Source organism: Pelobates fuscus, chromosome 1 (assembly GCF_036172605.1).
Source record: "Pelobates fuscus isolate aPelFus1 chromosome 1, aPelFus1.pri, whole genome shotgun sequence".
Lineage (NCBI taxonomy): Eukaryota > Metazoa > Chordata > Amphibia > Anura > Pelobatidae > Pelobates > Pelobates fuscus.
Window position 1 is genome coordinate 472,211,505 of NC_086317.1, and position 16,745 is coordinate 472,228,249.

The 16,745-nt window shown below is 39.5% G+C and overlaps 1 protein-coding gene across 1 annotated transcript in view; it reads right to left on the minus strand.

The window, feature by feature from the left end:
- Positions 1-375: 375 nt before the first annotated feature.
- The window catches only part of LOC134572697 (zinc finger protein 3 homolog), a 23,060-nt gene continuing 6,690 nt past the window's right edge, over positions 376-16,745 (minus strand). The window contains exons 2-11 of the mRNA XM_063431811.1: positions 14,400-14,547; positions 12,672-12,860; positions 12,476-12,599; positions 9,821-10,045; positions 7,471-7,584; positions 5,401-5,501; positions 4,985-5,051; positions 4,040-4,128; positions 2,699-2,768; positions 376-2,202 (exon numbers count right to left, since the gene is read on the minus strand). Coding sequence (XP_063287881.1) covers positions 830-2,202; positions 2,699-2,768; positions 4,040-4,128; positions 4,985-5,051; positions 5,401-5,501; positions 7,471-7,584; positions 9,821-10,045; positions 12,476-12,599; positions 12,672-12,860; positions 14,400-14,531 — 2,484 coding nt within the window. The 5' untranslated portion in view covers positions 14,532-14,547 and the 3' untranslated portion in view covers positions 376-829. The remainder of the gene's footprint in view (positions 2,203-2,698; positions 2,769-4,039; positions 4,129-4,984; positions 5,052-5,400; positions 5,502-7,470; positions 7,585-9,820; positions 10,046-12,475; positions 12,600-12,671; positions 12,861-14,399; positions 14,548-16,745) is intronic.

The following is a 16,745-nucleotide window of genomic DNA, read 5'->3' on the forward strand; positions in this document are numbered from 1 at the left end:
GATGGATACAATAATTCAGAAAACAAGTTAAATGAGCAATCCAATACTAAAAGTGGTAGAACATCCACACAATACACAGTGGTTGGAGCAGTACTATGGCTTTTTTTTTTTTTGCACCATTCAAAAGAACCTTTTCATAAAGAAAATACCTAATTCATTAATGATAATACCTTCGGAATGCATGGACAAAGACAGCAAAGTCTTGCAGGTTTTGATGGGGAGGTTTAACAATACCCATCTGACACGGTGTCTGTGGCGTTTATATTGAGCATATAAAGGGCAAATATTTTATCTGTTCTATGTCTGTAACCAAGTACCTTGAAGACTAACAACGATGAAATAAAAAACAGCACAACTTAATAGTAATTTTTTTAAAAGACTTGCCAATTATTTTGTCTGCAGAAAGGGAGAGCATGAGCAAGAGAGGACTTGCGTGAAAAATAGATTAAACAATTATAACGTAATGTCGATGTTTCAGCCTCTGAGGCTGTTATCTTTATAAAAGCCCCAGAGGCCAAAACATCGACACTGTGTAATTTTATTCCAGAAGTTTGGTCCTTAAGGGGTTAAACATGGCTTTATGTTTCTAGTTAGCTCAGCAGGATGGCTATAGAAGTTTTATAGTTTTAAATTTCTATGGACTAATTTGCCAAAATTATGCTATCAAATGCTGACAAAAACCTCCTAGTAGGGGACTAGTAACCATCAATGACACCACCCAGAGGTTTATCAAAAATTGTATAATTACGTCCGGTCCTCTGTCTTCATGAATTGATTCCTAACAAAACCATTATGCAATCAAAATAATAAAAAATAACTAAAAATAACCTCATGATTTCTCTCTTGCATGAATTTTCTGATGTGTGACAAGATGTGCCACTTGAGAAAAACTTTTGCCACATTCAGAGCATGTGAATGGTTTCTCTCCTGTATGAATCCTGTAATGTCGGACAACAGATGATTTGTCTTTAAAAGATTTTCCACAATCAGAACATGAAAAGGGTTTCTCGCCAGTGTGAATTCTGCGATGAGAGAGTAGGCTTGACACTTGTGTGAAGCACTTTCCACAGTCCGAACAGGTGAATGGTTTCTCTCCAGTGTGCGTTCTTCGATGGATCACAAGACTTCTGTTTTTCCTGAAAGATTTACCACAATCTGAGCACAAAAATGGTTTTTCTCCTGTATGAATTCGCTGATGGACAATAAGATAGGAGTTGTGGCTGAAACACTTGCCACAGTCTGAACAAACATACTGACTCTTTGCTCTATGGATTTTTGGAGTCGATACATGTTTTGACCTAAATAATAAGTGTTTTCCACATTCACCTTTGTATATGGTCTGATGGGTTACAAGATGGGTGATCTGGTTGAAACTTCTTCCACATTCAGAGCAGGTAAAGGGTTTTTCCCCTGTATGAATTCGGTGATGCCTAACAAGCGATGACTTGTCTTTAAAACATTTGCCGCAATCTGAGCAAGAAAATGGTTTCTCTCCAGTGTGAATTCTCCGATGTGAAAGAAGCGTTGAAACCTGTGTAAAAGTTTTTTGACATTCAGGACATGAAAATGGTCTCTCGCCTGTGTGGATTCTCTGGTGGATAATGAGACTTCGCTTTTTCCGAAAACACTTCCCACATTCAAGGCAAGCAAATGGCCTTTCCCCCATGTGAACCCTTTGATGTTCAAGAAGATAGGAACTCTCATTGAAACATTTCCCACAATCAGGACATGCATATTGGTTCATTCCTGTGCAGACATCCTCATATTGATCTGAAGGTTTACGAGAACTATCCTGAAGCTCCATGAAATCTGAACTACCTGTTAAACAACCTTGATAGTCTGTACAATGGGATCTTTGGTGACACCCAAGCAGGAATTCATTAGCAAATATGGCCCCGCACTCAACACATTCATAGTCCAGGTGTTTTTGAACATTTCCTTGGGGATCCTTAGTGGCTCCTATTGTGAACTTGATAATGGGATTAGAAGAATATGTTAACGCAGAAAGTTCTCCTTGTGGGGCTTTGCTGACCCATCTATGACGTAAAGCAGAGTCTTCCAAATTACTTCTACCCTGTTTTGATACATTTTGACAATTGCGTTTAATTTTGGGATGTTTTTTGCCAAGGCTGGTATCATTCATCAGACATTCAGGAGGAAAATTGTGTCCTTGAGATAGGGAGTCCAAGCTCATAGATACACCTGTAAAAGAGCAAATTAAAATAGTGTTAGGCAGACATTATGAGACAAAACAAGGACCATTCGAAGCAAAAACAGATACAAACATAAAAATACATGAGTATTGTTGTCAATTCAAATAAAATGCTTGTTTTAGTAATTCTATAGACCAGTCATTAATTTTTCATTCTATTATTAGCCTTAATAAATTAATTAATATGGCAGATATCTTCAAACTTTGTGTACTAATAACAACTCAGGACATTTATTTTTCCTTTACTTCGCAGACCATCCACCAAGGACGAAATGACAAACGTGAAGGTGGAAGTGTGTGTGGTGACAAACTAAACCTCCAATTATTGTACCTTTTTTGGGTTTTCAGTTGTATTATTAAGTATAGCAAACCATTTAAAAAAAAAAAACATACTAAAAATGACAAAACACGTGACTGTTTTATAATAGGATGAATAACATAAGGACACCTTGATGATATTTACAGTTATTCTTATCTCTCGCTCACCTGGGCTGATCTCTATAGAAATATTCTCCTCCTTACACTGTAAATGAAATATACCATCGTCCTGCTCCATCTGTAATAAAGACCATCAGCTGTGATAGGTGCCGTGTGTTACATTCAGACAATAATGTTATGTAGTAGGCGGCACAAATAATCGTGTGTACTAATGGCAATGTGGTACTCATCATAAATAGCCTTGTGTTACTGGCATGTCTACAATCTCTAGCCTATACATTGAATGTTTTGCCAAAGTTCTACGATTTGAAGAATCAACACATTATATTCCATTGGTTTTCATGGAAATTGCCTCCGTAATTTAACTTTGCCCAATAACTCCCCTTTACAAACCTGTCCTTGATTTAAATCACCATTACATTAGGGAAGGTGTACATATCACCTTCCCAAATTAACACCTTCCTGGGAATATCCATTTGATCCGGACTTGCATGATAATTATCTCCCAATAGTTCTCAATATTTCCCAACGTGATTACTCCATGTTTTGTTGGTGTGCTAAGTGCTCCATTGTTTATTGACACCAGGTGAGCCTATGTAGAAGTTATTTAATAAATGGTCAATATATTTGTGTGATATTTTACTTTGTTATTAGTTACTCCCTTGCACAATTCATTATATTTTCATTTCCATATTTCTAACGGTTCTAACAGAATTTAAGGACAAACACCACTAAACATTAACAATTTATCTTACAGTAGTGGTTATGGTGCAAGGACCTTGTCCTTGCTTTTATTTAGTTATGTAAAGTGATCACAGATATGAAAAAATATCCTATTGGTTTTGGATACAAAGGAAAAGGGGATCTTTAAAAAAAATAAAAATAAAAATAAGGAAAATAATTTATCCAGTTTACACAAGCAGGTCTCATACATTGCATGTCTTTTGGTTTGTTAATATTGCTTTTAATTTTTTTTAAATGCTTTGATCAATAAAACGTTATAGTAATAGTTTCACCTTTCCCCATTCCTTTTATACTTTAGCGTGTGACCTGGGCTCGCTCTCGCTATACCGTAGTTTCACCTTTCCCCATTCCTTATAGACTGTAGCGTGTGACCTGGGCTCGCTCTCTCTATACCGTAGTTTCACCTTTCCCCATTCCATATAGACTGTAGCGTGTGACCTGGGCTTGCTCTCTCTATACCGTAGTTTCACCTGTCCCCATTCCTTATAGACTGTATCGTGTGACCTGGACTCTCTCTAGATATTGTCTTTCCTCACATGCAGACATGGGGTGGGGGAGGTTTTAAACCAATACCAATATGGTTTAACTTAAAATGGTTAACGTATCATGAGACAATACAGTCACATTAAGGTTTAAGCTTTGTACCGGAGATTCCTGTAGAATAGGGTCATTTTTCGTTAAACAATCCTGTACCAAACGATGATCGGCTTCTGTTTTATTTGTATATGAACCATCTGTAGGAAACAAATAATGGGAGAAAATCAATGGACCACCGCAACCATTCACATCGGACATCCGTCCGCAACCATTCACATCGGACATCCGTCCGCAACCATTCACATCGGACATCCGTCCGCAACCATTCACATCGGACATCCGTCCGCAACCATTCACATCGGACATCCGTCCGCAACCATTCACATCGGACATCCGTCCGCAACCATTCACATCGGACATCCGTCCGCAACCATTCACATCGGACATCCGTCCGCAACCATTCACATCGGACATCCGTCCGCAACCATTCACATCGGACATCCGTCCGCAACCATTCACATCGGACATCCGTCCGCAACCATTCACATCGGACATCCGTCCGCAACCATTCACATCGGACATCCGTCCGCAACCATTCACATCGGACATCCGTCCGCAACCATTCACATCGGACATCCATGCGCTCAGACACTGCATCAGTTTGTCTTTTTGTTCCATGAAACCAAATCTCTATGAGAGACCAAGCATGCAGTCTAGACAGACTAGGCATCAATGTACATAATGTTTCTAAAATTCAGACATCCTGTAAAAGTTACGAAAGTTACAATTCTTAGTTACTTCTATTTAATGGTTTCTAAGCAAGTTTGTCATTTCACCTGAGTGTTTTTTTGTTTTTTATGCTGTAAGTCTCCTTTGCCATTATATACTGAATATTTGCTAAATGACAGCTAGTAATCTCTTTGTTGCTGAATATCAATAGGAAAGCACGTAACATTACTAAGCTTGTCAGAAGTAGATGCTTTCATTATCATTACAACCAAACATGACTCTTTCATCCTACAAACGAAACATTGACCTAAAACAGCGACTCACCTGAGCTGATCTCTATAGGCGTTTCCTCCTCTTTACAGGATGGCTGAAATATCTTATCTCGCAGCGACTGTTGTACAAAGATTTAAAGTAACACTGCATGAGTCACAATCATCGACAATTTAGAATTCTGTGGCATGCTATATTTATGGGAACGAGAACATTCTAAACTGGTCTAAGGAATGTTCTATATAGCTTTTATGTCAAAAATATGTTTAAAAGAAATAATTTGCACCATATTTTCTAGAAAATGGTAAATGGACCGATTGTGGTGGTAAAAGCATTACATGAACATTGCTTTCAAGGCTGGATAATGGCAAGTATCTGTATTGAGATGAAGTACACTGTAAAAGAAATAGAATGAATGAATATCTGGCGGTGGAGTGTTGTGTGAGGAGTAATCAAGGTTTGTTTAGAACCTGGTAATCTTTTGCGCTCCTGTTACCGTCGTCTATATATTGCAGCGAAAAAGGAGTGATCTGACTGGCTTCCATACTAGTGACATCACTGGATCCACCTGCTGTCAAGGAACACAGTAATTGGTGCAGTTTAATACATAATTCTTTCAATATTAACATTCAGTAAGTGTCTCAGTAGTTCTGTGTCACAGTGTGTGTTAGCAGAGGGTGTGTATATCACTGCCTGCACACTGTGTGTAAGATATTAATATACAGTAAGTGTCTCAGTGGTTCTGTGTCACAGTGTGTGTCAGTGTGTTAGCAGAGGGTGTGCATATCACTGCCTGCACACGGTGTGTAAGATATTAACATACAGTAAGTGTCTCAGTGGTTCTGTGTCATAGTGTGTGTCAGTGTGTTAGCAGAGGGTGTGTATATCACTGCCTGCACACGGTGTGTAAGATATTAATATACAGTAAGTGTCTCAGTAGTTCTGTGTCACAGTGTGTGTCAGTGTGTTAGCAGAGGGTGTGTATATCACTGCCTGCACACGGTGTGTAAGATATTAACATACAGTAAGTGTCTCAGTGGTTCTGTGTCAGTGTGTTAGCAGAGGGTGTGTATATCACTGCCTGAACACTGTGTGTAAGATATTAATATACAGTAAGTGTCTCAGTAGTTCTGTGTCACAGGGTGTGTCAGTGTGTTAGCAGAGGGTGTGTGTATCACTGTCTGCACACTGTGTGTAAAATATTAATATACAGTAAGTGTCTCAGTAGTTCTGTGTCACAGTGTGTGTGTCAGTGTGTTAGCAGTGGGTGTGTATATCACTGCCCGCACACTGTGTGTAAGATATTAATATACCGTAAGTGTCTCAGTGGTTCTGTGTCACAGTGTGTGTGTCAGTGTGTTGGCAGAGGGTGTGTATATCACTGCCTGCACACTGTGTGTAAGATATTAATATACAGTAAGTGTCTCAGTGGTTCTGTGTCACAGTGTGTTAGCAGAGGGTGTGTATATCACTGTCTGCACACTGTGTGTAAGATATTAATATACAGTAAGTGTCTCAATAGTTCTGTGTCACAGTGTGTGTGTCAGTGTGTTAGCAGTGGGTGTGTATATCACTGCCTGCACACTGTGTGTAAGATATTAATATACAGTAAGTGTCTCAGTGGTTCTGTGTCACAGTGTGTGTCAGTGTGTTAGCAGAGGGTGTGTATATCACTGCCTGCACACTGTGTGTAAGACATTAATATACAGTAAGTGTCTCAGTAGTTCTGTGTCACAGTGTGTGTGTCAGTGTGTTAGCAGAGGGTGTGTATATCACTGCCTGCACACGGTGTGTAAGATATTAATATACAGTAAGTGTCTCAGTAGTTCTGTGTCACAGTGTGTGTCAGTGTGTTAGCAGAGGGCGTGTATATCACTGCCTGCACACTGTGTGTAAGATATTAATATACAGTAAGTGTCTCAGTAGTTCTGTGTCACAGTGTGTGTCAGTGTGTTAGCAGAGGGTGTGTATTTCACTGCCTGCACACTGTGTGTAAGATATTAATATACAGTAAGTGTCTCAGTAGTTCTGTGTCACAGTGTGTGTCAGTGTGTTAGCAGAGGGTGTGTATATCACTGCCTGCACACTGTGTGTAAGATATTAATATACAGTAAGTGTCTCAGTAGTTCTGTGTCACAGTGTGTGTCAGTGTGTTAGCAGAGGGTGTGTATTTCACTGCCTGCACACTGTGTGTAAGATATTAATATACAGTAAGTGTCTCAGTAGTTTTGTGTCACAGTGTGTGTTAGTGTGTTAGCAGAGGGTGTGTATTTCACTGCCTGCACACTGTGTGTAAGATAATATACAGTAAGTGTCTCAGTAGTTCTGTGTCACAGTGTGTCAGTGTGTTAGCAGAGGGTGTGTATATCACTGCATGCACACTGTGTGTAAGATATTAATATACAGTAAGTGTCTCAGTGGTTCTGTGTCACAGTGTGTGTGTCAGTGTGTTAGCAGTGGGTGTGTATATCACTGCCTGCACACTGTGTGTAAGATATTATTATACAGTAACTGTGTTACAGAGTGTGTATATGACTGACCTGCACACTTGTCATGGCGGTTTGATTTCTTCTGATGATCGAGATTATCTTGTTTCCTTTGCGGACATGTAATCTCCTTTCTTGCCATAATTTCAGGATTCACAGTATCACAATCTGTTCAATACATTAAACTACCATTTAACCTTACATTGTCTGTGCCTCACAATCAGTATTTTTACAAAACAGAAGCTGCCACAAGCGATCGAGTAATAATTACTGCTAGGTCGGCAGGATCATATGTTTGCATTATTACCGTATATACTCGAGTATAAGTCGAGTTTTTCAGCACATTTTTTGTGCTGAAAACCCCCCACTCGATTTATACTCGAGTCAATGTCTGTATTATGGCAACTTACATTGCCATAATACAGACCAGGACTGCCAGGCTCATTACAAGCCCGGCGGTCCTGTTGGGGGATGGCAGCGAGCTGTAACGAACCTTTCCTGCAGCTCCTGTCAGCTCCCTTCTCCTCCGTGACGGTCAGCTCCCACTGTAAATCTCGCGAGAGCCGCGGGTCAGAGCGTTGCCACGGGTTACCGTGGCAATGCTCCGTGCGGCACTCACACCGCGAGACTTACAGTGGAGCTGATCGGAACGCAGGAAAGGTAAGTTACAGCTCGCTGCCAGCCCCCCTCCTACACAGCCCATCCACTGGACCACCAGGGAATGAGAGCCCCCCTCCCTGGCCAGCTAACAAGCAGGGAGGGGGGACGAAAATAAATAAATACAAATTTAAATATTAAAATAAAAATCTTAATAATATAAATATAAAAAAAATAATAATTTTAAAAAATAATAAAAATGCCCACCCCCCACCAAGGCTCTGCATCACATACACACTGCATTATATACACACACACTGTAAATAAATATTTAATTAACATAATTTTTTGGAGATCTAATTTTATTTAGAAATTTACCAGTAGCTGCTGCATTTTCCACCCTAGTCTTATACTCGAGTCAATAAGCTTTCCCAGTTTTTTGGGGTAAAATTAGGTGTCTCGACTTATATGCGGGTCGACTTATACTCGAGTATATACGGGTACTTGGTTTGTAACAAAAGATGCCTATCTCAAATATCTGCCTCCTTTGTCACGTAACTGTGCAGAGCAGAAAAAGTATTCATTCTATATTCTGATACACACACCCACTCAAGAAACACTTAGAATTTTAATCTTACTTTCTAAGCAACACTATTTTTCACTATTACTTACACACCTCCATTCAATCAATCATACACGCATACAACCAATCCTGGGACTACCTACTCATCTGATGAGAACATCTACTTAACAGGTAATTATGCTGGTTTTATTTAATTAAAAATATAACTATCTATAGCATGATATATGACTGGATAAATCACGGTCAGGTTTCAATATTTCGAAATCTTAGTTAACTAAAGAATATATAGTTATAAACATTGCATTCTGCAGGTGGAATTAAGAATAATTATATATTGATGTGTTATCACGTGTTAGCATACCAATGTTTTTATCCAGATGTATTGATTTGCTCTAAAATAAGATAAGATATCTTTTTAGGCAAATTAAAATTCGGCTTATAGAATCTGGTAGATTATTCTTATTGGATGGTTCCAGGTAATGATTAATGAGCTGGTTTAAATGTTATTTTATTTGAAAATTACATAAGAATAGGATATTATATGCCTAGGAGGATCTAGCCAGCATTGAAAGGGTTATTCAGTTAACTGTTAGCCAAGGTTTTACGACTCTTCGCTGCACTGTGTGTGAAGTTTTACTTTCTGTCTGAAGTACCTCATAAATCTTGTCTTGACAATTGATGCTGTTAGCCATTGAACGTGTATAGCCATGCCATTGTATTGCATATTCATGTTATACTAAAATATTCACTGATTATTATCATGCATGCTGCCTAATTATTTGTCACAATAAATTATATTTATTTTTATAACAAATTGTGATTTTATTTGTATGGAATACATTTCACTTACATGATCTCTAAGATCTAAGAGAATTGAAATAGTGGGCAATTCTCGATTGTTTAATATTATCATCCCATAAATATCCCCACAACTTTACTAATGCACAGTTTGTATAATGATCTATACATTGCAAAGGCAGAACTGCAAGAAAATGTATAGGCTTAGTGAGAAAAATGGCCAGTCACAAAGCCAGGCTAACCCAATTGATAGTCATTTTTGCGCATATGATCACATATGCAGAGCTAACAACTAAAGAGCAAAGCAACAGATTTAAATACACACTTTCTCTTGTGTTTAAACTTGAATGGGACATTGGTTTAGAAGGATTTGCAGTTATGGTTATCCCTCACGTTGCATCCATCTGAAGGGATTAGATGACTGACCTGTGCACGGATCATCTGTAGCTCTCTCTACTTGAGGACCATCAGAGATTTTCACATCCAAATCGAAATCCATGCTCTTCTTCATGATCTCCTGGCTCACATGATTAGAGCCTGGGCAGGTATCACCAGAAGATTTTGTTGGAAGAATATCACGATCACCTCCCGCAGTGATCGCCAAGTCCTCCTCTGTCTCCTCTATCATTTTAAGGTTCACACGATCAGAGCCTGTTCCGCAACATAGCATGTTTGTTACTATATGAATGAAGCAACGTGTCACTGTACACAGGAATAAATACCAGCATGCAGTAATGAATGGTTGCTGCACATTATGAATGTAATATTATAATACTAAAGCATTTTCATTCCTAACAATAGATATAATAAACAGGGTACAGGAAACACGCAGCTCCCTGCACCGTAATGATTGTAAAGAGTATGTATTGTCATGGTGTTTGGAGTGTCCCTTTAACTGGGTACACTAGTAGGATAATGCACTAAAATGAGAAATGTGAGGAATTCAAAGAGAATGTAGAAATGTAAAAAACTTCGAGTCAATTTAGTTTCCAGTTTTGCTATTTTCAACTTAAATTTTAAATTCCCTTTGTATTCCTGAGAATTTTCACCTTAGCGAATAACCCCAAGGGGATTTTAATGGTTTCTTGTCCTGGCTTACACTAGTCATTCACGGGCTCAAACCCTCTATGTAAGGTTTTATGGAAAAGTGCAGCAACACTTCCTCACTGCATAATGACTTCCTGGATTCATTAGGGGCTGAGCAGGTAAGTGGCTGATTAAATGCAGTATTATCTTATATTATCTAAGCGGTTGAGTTGGAGCTGTGGTTAATGAGGAATGTGGGAGTAATAGACAAGAGACTAGGTGACCTTGTGCAGTGTCAATCAGCAGCTGCTATGGTGAGCGATGTCACTTGTAAAAGGGGTATAAAAAAGGGTTACTTATGCATAAAAGGAAATTATGACCTTGGAACTTAAAGGTACTATTTACTATATTAATATATATTCATATATAACTAAAAGGAACACTAAGCAATATAAGCACTATTGCTCTTTAGGCCCGTTTCCCTTGTTCTCTGTCTACCGGCTGAGAAAGGGGTGGTCCCATGGTGCCAGGGAGAGCACTTTCTTTGTGTGTGTCAAACGACTACTAAATGGTTTGATAAAAAAAAAAGAAAAAAATAGAGGGCTATTTACTCCATGGAGGACAGAGTCCCATGTCTTAGACCTGTGGGTTCTGCAGTGTGTCTTGTAATGGCCTGGTGTGTTCTCCAGTGTGTCTTGTAATGGCCTGGTGTGATCTTTAGTGTGCCTCATAATAGTGGGTTATCCAGTGTGCCTCATGATGGGTGGGTTATCCAGTGTGCCTCGTAAAGGACTGGTGGGTTATCCAGTGTGCCTCGTAAAGGACTGGTGGGTTATCCAGTGTGCCTCGTAAAGGACTGGTGGGTTATCCAGTGTGCCTCGTAAAGGACTGGTGGGTTATCCAGTGTGTCTTGTAATGGACTGGTAGATTATCCAGTGTGTCTTGTAATGGACTGGTGGGTTCTACAGTGTGTCATGTAATGGACTGGTGGGTTCTCCAGTGTGTCTTGTAATGGACTGGTAGGTTCTCCAGTGTGTCTTGTAATGGACTGGTAGGTTCTCCAGTGTGTCTTGTAATGGACTGGTAGGTTCTCCAGTGTGTCTTGTAATGGACTGGTAGGTTCTCCAGTGTGTCTTGTAATGGACTGGTAGGTTATCCAGTGTGTCTTGTAATGGACTGGTAGGTTCTCCAGTGTGTCATGTAATGGACTGGTAGGTTCTCCAGTGTGTCTTGTAATGGACTGGTAGGTTCTCCAGTGTGTCTTGTAATGGACTGGTAGGTTCTCCAGTGTGTCTTGTAATGGACTGGTAGGTTCTCCAGTGTGTCTTGTAATGGACTGGTAGGTTCTCCAGTGTGTCTTGTAATGGACTGGTAGGTTCTCCAGTGTGTCTTGTAATGGACTGGTAGGTTCTCCAGTGTGTCTTGTAATGGACTGGTAGGTTCTCCAGTGTGTCTTGTAATGGACTGGTAGGTTCTCCAGTATGTCTTGTAATGGACTGGTAGGTTCTCCAGTGTGTCTTGTAATGGACTGGTAGGTTCTCCAGTGTGTCTTGTAATGGACTGGTAGGTTCTCCAGTGTGTCTTGTAATGGACTGGTAGGTTCTCCAGTGTGTCTTGTAATGGACTGGTAGGTTCTCCAGTGTGTCTTGTAATGGACTGGTCGGTTCTCCAGTGTGTCTTGTAATGGACTGGTAGGTTATCCAGTGTGTCTTGTAATGGACTGGTGGGTTCTCCAGTGTGTCTTTTAATGGACTGGTGTGATCTCCAGTGTGCCTCGTAATGGACTGGTGGGTTCTCCAGTGTGCCTTGTAATGGACTGGTGCGTTCCCCTGCATGCCTAGTTTTCTCAACATTTTTATAAATTATTTTTTAATGGATAGAAATAAACAAATTCATTCTTCTGAGTGTGTCTCGTGTTAATCACTTCCTCAGAGTTCTCCCATGGATAGTCATTCCTCTTTTAAATTACATAAATAGGTGGTGTGGTTTCCTGAAATGCAAAACATTAAACGTGCATCTGTGACAAGAGGAACAGATTATGAAAGACCGTCTTACCCCCTGAACTGAGAGGCTGATTTTTCTTCCCCACCACGTCTTTGTAAAGATCCTTGTGACCTTCTAAATACTCCCACTCCTCCATGGAGAAAATGACAGCAACATCCTCACACCTTACAGGAACCTGAAACAGATAATTATTGAATGGTCTCCTAAACGTAAGATCATGCTGAGCAAGCAGTTAAACAGTACTAACCTCTTCGGTCAGTGCATCAAGCATTTGGCTAGCGGGTTCTAGCACTCTATTTTTGGTATCCTTATACGGAGACGATTTTACTGTAGGGTCCAAGACTGATTTCTGGGTTTTACAGACATTCTCTGTAACATGTTGCGGGCTCCTACTTTCTTTGACTTTGTCATCTGGCTTCTTTACAACGATATAGTCCTGCATATAGAGAAACCAACAAACATAACTGTATAGGAATCAATAGGGATTCGTCACACACCAAATGTAATGAGAAAGGTAGGTCCTTGATGAAGAACTCAAGAGAACACTAGAGTTTACCATCCCCATGTCGTTTTTTATGTACATATTAATAATACTAAATCAACAGGAAATATACTAAAGGTGAAAAGAAAGTTCAACAAATTTCAGGGTAATTCACAAAATTTTAATGGATTTAAATTTAAAGAGAATTAACAGTTTCCTCTTTAGAGGAAGATACCGAACCCTAAAGTACTTCAAGCTTGTGTTTCCTCTGGGTCTTATTTTCCACTAAAAAAAATTGACAAACACAACTGGCAGGTTGTGGCAATGACCGTGCATGAGCCTTGTGTGGATCTCCCAGTGGTGGACCTGAACTGCTCCAAGAAGATGGTTTTACTGCAGGATTCGAGGTAGGTTAACTGGTTTCTTCTAGAGGAATGGTGCAGGCCTTAGCTCTACAGTAACAAAAGGTACATTCAAACATTACAAATAAATCTGAAGTGCTCTCTGAAGTGCTTCTTTAATGACCGCTTGCCAGAGCTCATCTTGCCTTCACAAAACTAGAGAAAATAAAGGCTCAAACTAAATTCTGTAACTAGACAGCAAATGTGGATCCAGGTCACTGGTGGAGACTTCGACTTGTGTGTGACATCTTCATTGAGTTCTCCAACAGCAGCATCAGGGACTAACAAACAGACCACCCCAAATGTAGCCAGTGACTAGTAATAATTAAAATGTATTTTCTTTGCACTATCTTCCATTCATATTATTTGTTATGAAAGAAACACTTCAAGCACGATATCCAGTACATCGTGCTGTAGTGGTTTTGGTTCCAGGATTGTCCTGGCACCTCTTAGTGTAAGCAGTCTAACTATTTTAGAATGGTTTGACTTCTTACCATTGGCCCGCTTCATACCACAGTGGGAGCCAAACATTCTCTGCCTGATCTTAGCCCGGCAATACACAACTTAGCTGACTGGCTGAGAGCAATCAGCCGACGATCTAAGGAGGGCTAAGCTCAGGAGAGATGATGGAAGCTCTAGCAGGAGAACCTTGCTCTCAGAGAAGAGGAGCAGATGCAGGGAGTACCGCTCGAAAGACCCTAGATAAAAAGAGAAACTTTTCAAATTAGACTGACTATTTACTGTGAGGGAAGGGACCATTAGACGGACTACTTACTGTGCAGGAACCATAACCACGACTGATATTTTCTATTTTAGCTATATAGGCCTAAAATGTGAAAGTTCATTGGTCAATCACCAACAATTCTTTGTTTAAGGAATTACAATGACTGTGTAGTCCATCAGAAATCCAATTAAAATAAATTGGATGAGAGATTACCAGCTTTCAGTGATACAGCCTCTTCTGCTGATCGTTTAAACCAGCATATGTTTTTTGTTACCCCATATTGCTTGGTTAGGAACACCCATTGATCAAGCAATATCTCTGTGCATGCAGTGATAATCTTTTCGGAGGAGGATTGATGGAGTCACTCACCTCTCCAGTCAGCACGCAGATTATCTCCAAAGTCAGCTTCAAGATTTTTTCAGTCATCTGCTTTGTATCCTTGGGCATCTCTGCGCTCTGGGGAGATTTCAAGGTCAGGCGATGGTCACTGCTGGAATGCATGACCCTGAAGAGACTTCTGTCAACCGAAAAGACCACACGATCATCAGTAAATGCCTTTTAAAATAAATGGACACGAAGAGTGCTGAAAATAATACTGTCATGTTTTGTTTTATTCAAGATTGTATTTGGAGGGGTTCATACATTTAGCAGTAGTGACTTTATAGATTACACAGGTGATATGCACATTTATGAGATAAGCTAATTATTGGCTTACCGAGACACCAAGTAGTTAAAATACTTCATATAACAGTGAGAGCGAGACTGGCTGAATTTCTAATTCGATTATCGTTTTGTGGAATTAAGTATAAGATGTCTATTTACCAACTATTATGCTATACACACGCATTATCTATTTGAAAACTAAGCAATATGTTTTACCTTCTTTTCTTGTGCTCACAGAAAATGCAAAATTGTGTACATGCATCATCAGAAAAAGAAGGTGCAAGAATCACCAGGAGATGGGAGAAACAAGTATCCACAGTGCTGAACACTAAGTGCCAGGAATAGACCAACTTTGTTTTATAATATCTTCTATTCAGGAAACACTTAATAATAATAATAATAATATTATTATTATGACATGGCTGCAGTAGGTAGTATTATTATTAAGTGTTCTTGCATAGCAAGACCACTTAATGTTATCTCACATATATATTATTATTCTTATTATAGCCAAATTTGCCACCCTAACTCCTCCCACAGTTTTTACACTACATAGACAGAAATATACCGAAACGTGCGGATTGTTCCCGATTGGATTGCTATTACTTTGTAGAACGTTTCGCCAAATGGTTCATGGAATATCGTCGTTCTTGTGGCAAAATTGGTCCCATAGGAATGAATGGCAAAATGTTCACAACTAGAGTGGGATCTGGCAAAAGCAGAAAAATCAGGACATGATTTCTAAACTGACACCACTCCCTCATTTTCTAGCCCACCTACACAAATCTTATATCAAAACGTTCAGCTATCCCTGCTGCCACTAGAAATGTCCACAGCTAAGCCATAGTCCTGATAGTTTTCACAATATGACCATTTGTTTGCAACTCTTGCCGTCCATTGAAACTATATATATATATATATATATATATATATATATATATATATACACATATACACACATACATACATACTCGAGTATAAGCCGAGTTTTTCAGCAAATTTTTTGTGCTGAAAAACCCCAACTCGGCTTATACTCGAGTTATAGTCTGTATTATGGCAATTTGCATTGCCATAATACAGACAGGGGGGAGAGGGGGGCTGGCAGAGCTGTACTTACCTTTCCTGCAGCTCCTGTCAGCTCTCTCCTCCTCCGCGCCGTCCGTTCAGCACCTCGGTCAGCTCCCAGTGTAAGTCTCGCGAGAGCCGCGGCAATCGCGAGACTTACACTGGGAGCTGACAGAGGGAGCTGCACAGACCGCGCGGAGGAGGAGGGAGCTGACAGGAGCTGCAGGAAAGGTAAGTACAGCTCTGCCAGCCCCTCTCCCCCCCACTGAACTACCAATGACACTGGACCACCAGGGAAGGAGCCCCCCTCCCTGCCATGTATCAAGCAGGGAGGGGGGCCGAAAAAAAAAATAATTAAATATAATTTAAAAAAATAATAATAATAATTAAATAATAAATAATAATACAAAAAAAATATTAAAAAAATAATAATTAAATAATACATAATAATATAAAAAAAATAATAATATAAAAAAATTTAAAAAATAATAATTAATAATATATGAAATGCCCACCCCCACCAACACATACACAAACACACACTGCATCACACACACTCACACTTCAGTCATATACACACACTGCACTCACACACACTGCACTCACACACACTGCACTCACACACACTGGAAATAAATATTCAATTAATATATACGCACACACACACTGCACTCATACACGCACACTGCACTCATACACGCACTGCACTCATTATATACACACACTGTAAATAAATATTCAATTAATATAATTTTTTTAGGATCTAATTTTATTTAGAAATTTACCAGTAGCTGCTGCATTTCCCACCCTAGTCTTATACTCGAGTCAATAAGTTTTCCCAGTTTTTTGGGGTAAAATTAGGGGCCTCGGCTTATATTCGGGTCGGCTTATACTCGAGTATATACGGTAAGTATATATATACACACACACATACACTGTCTAGGTGTATTTTACTATTAATATATATATAAATATCAAATTACACGT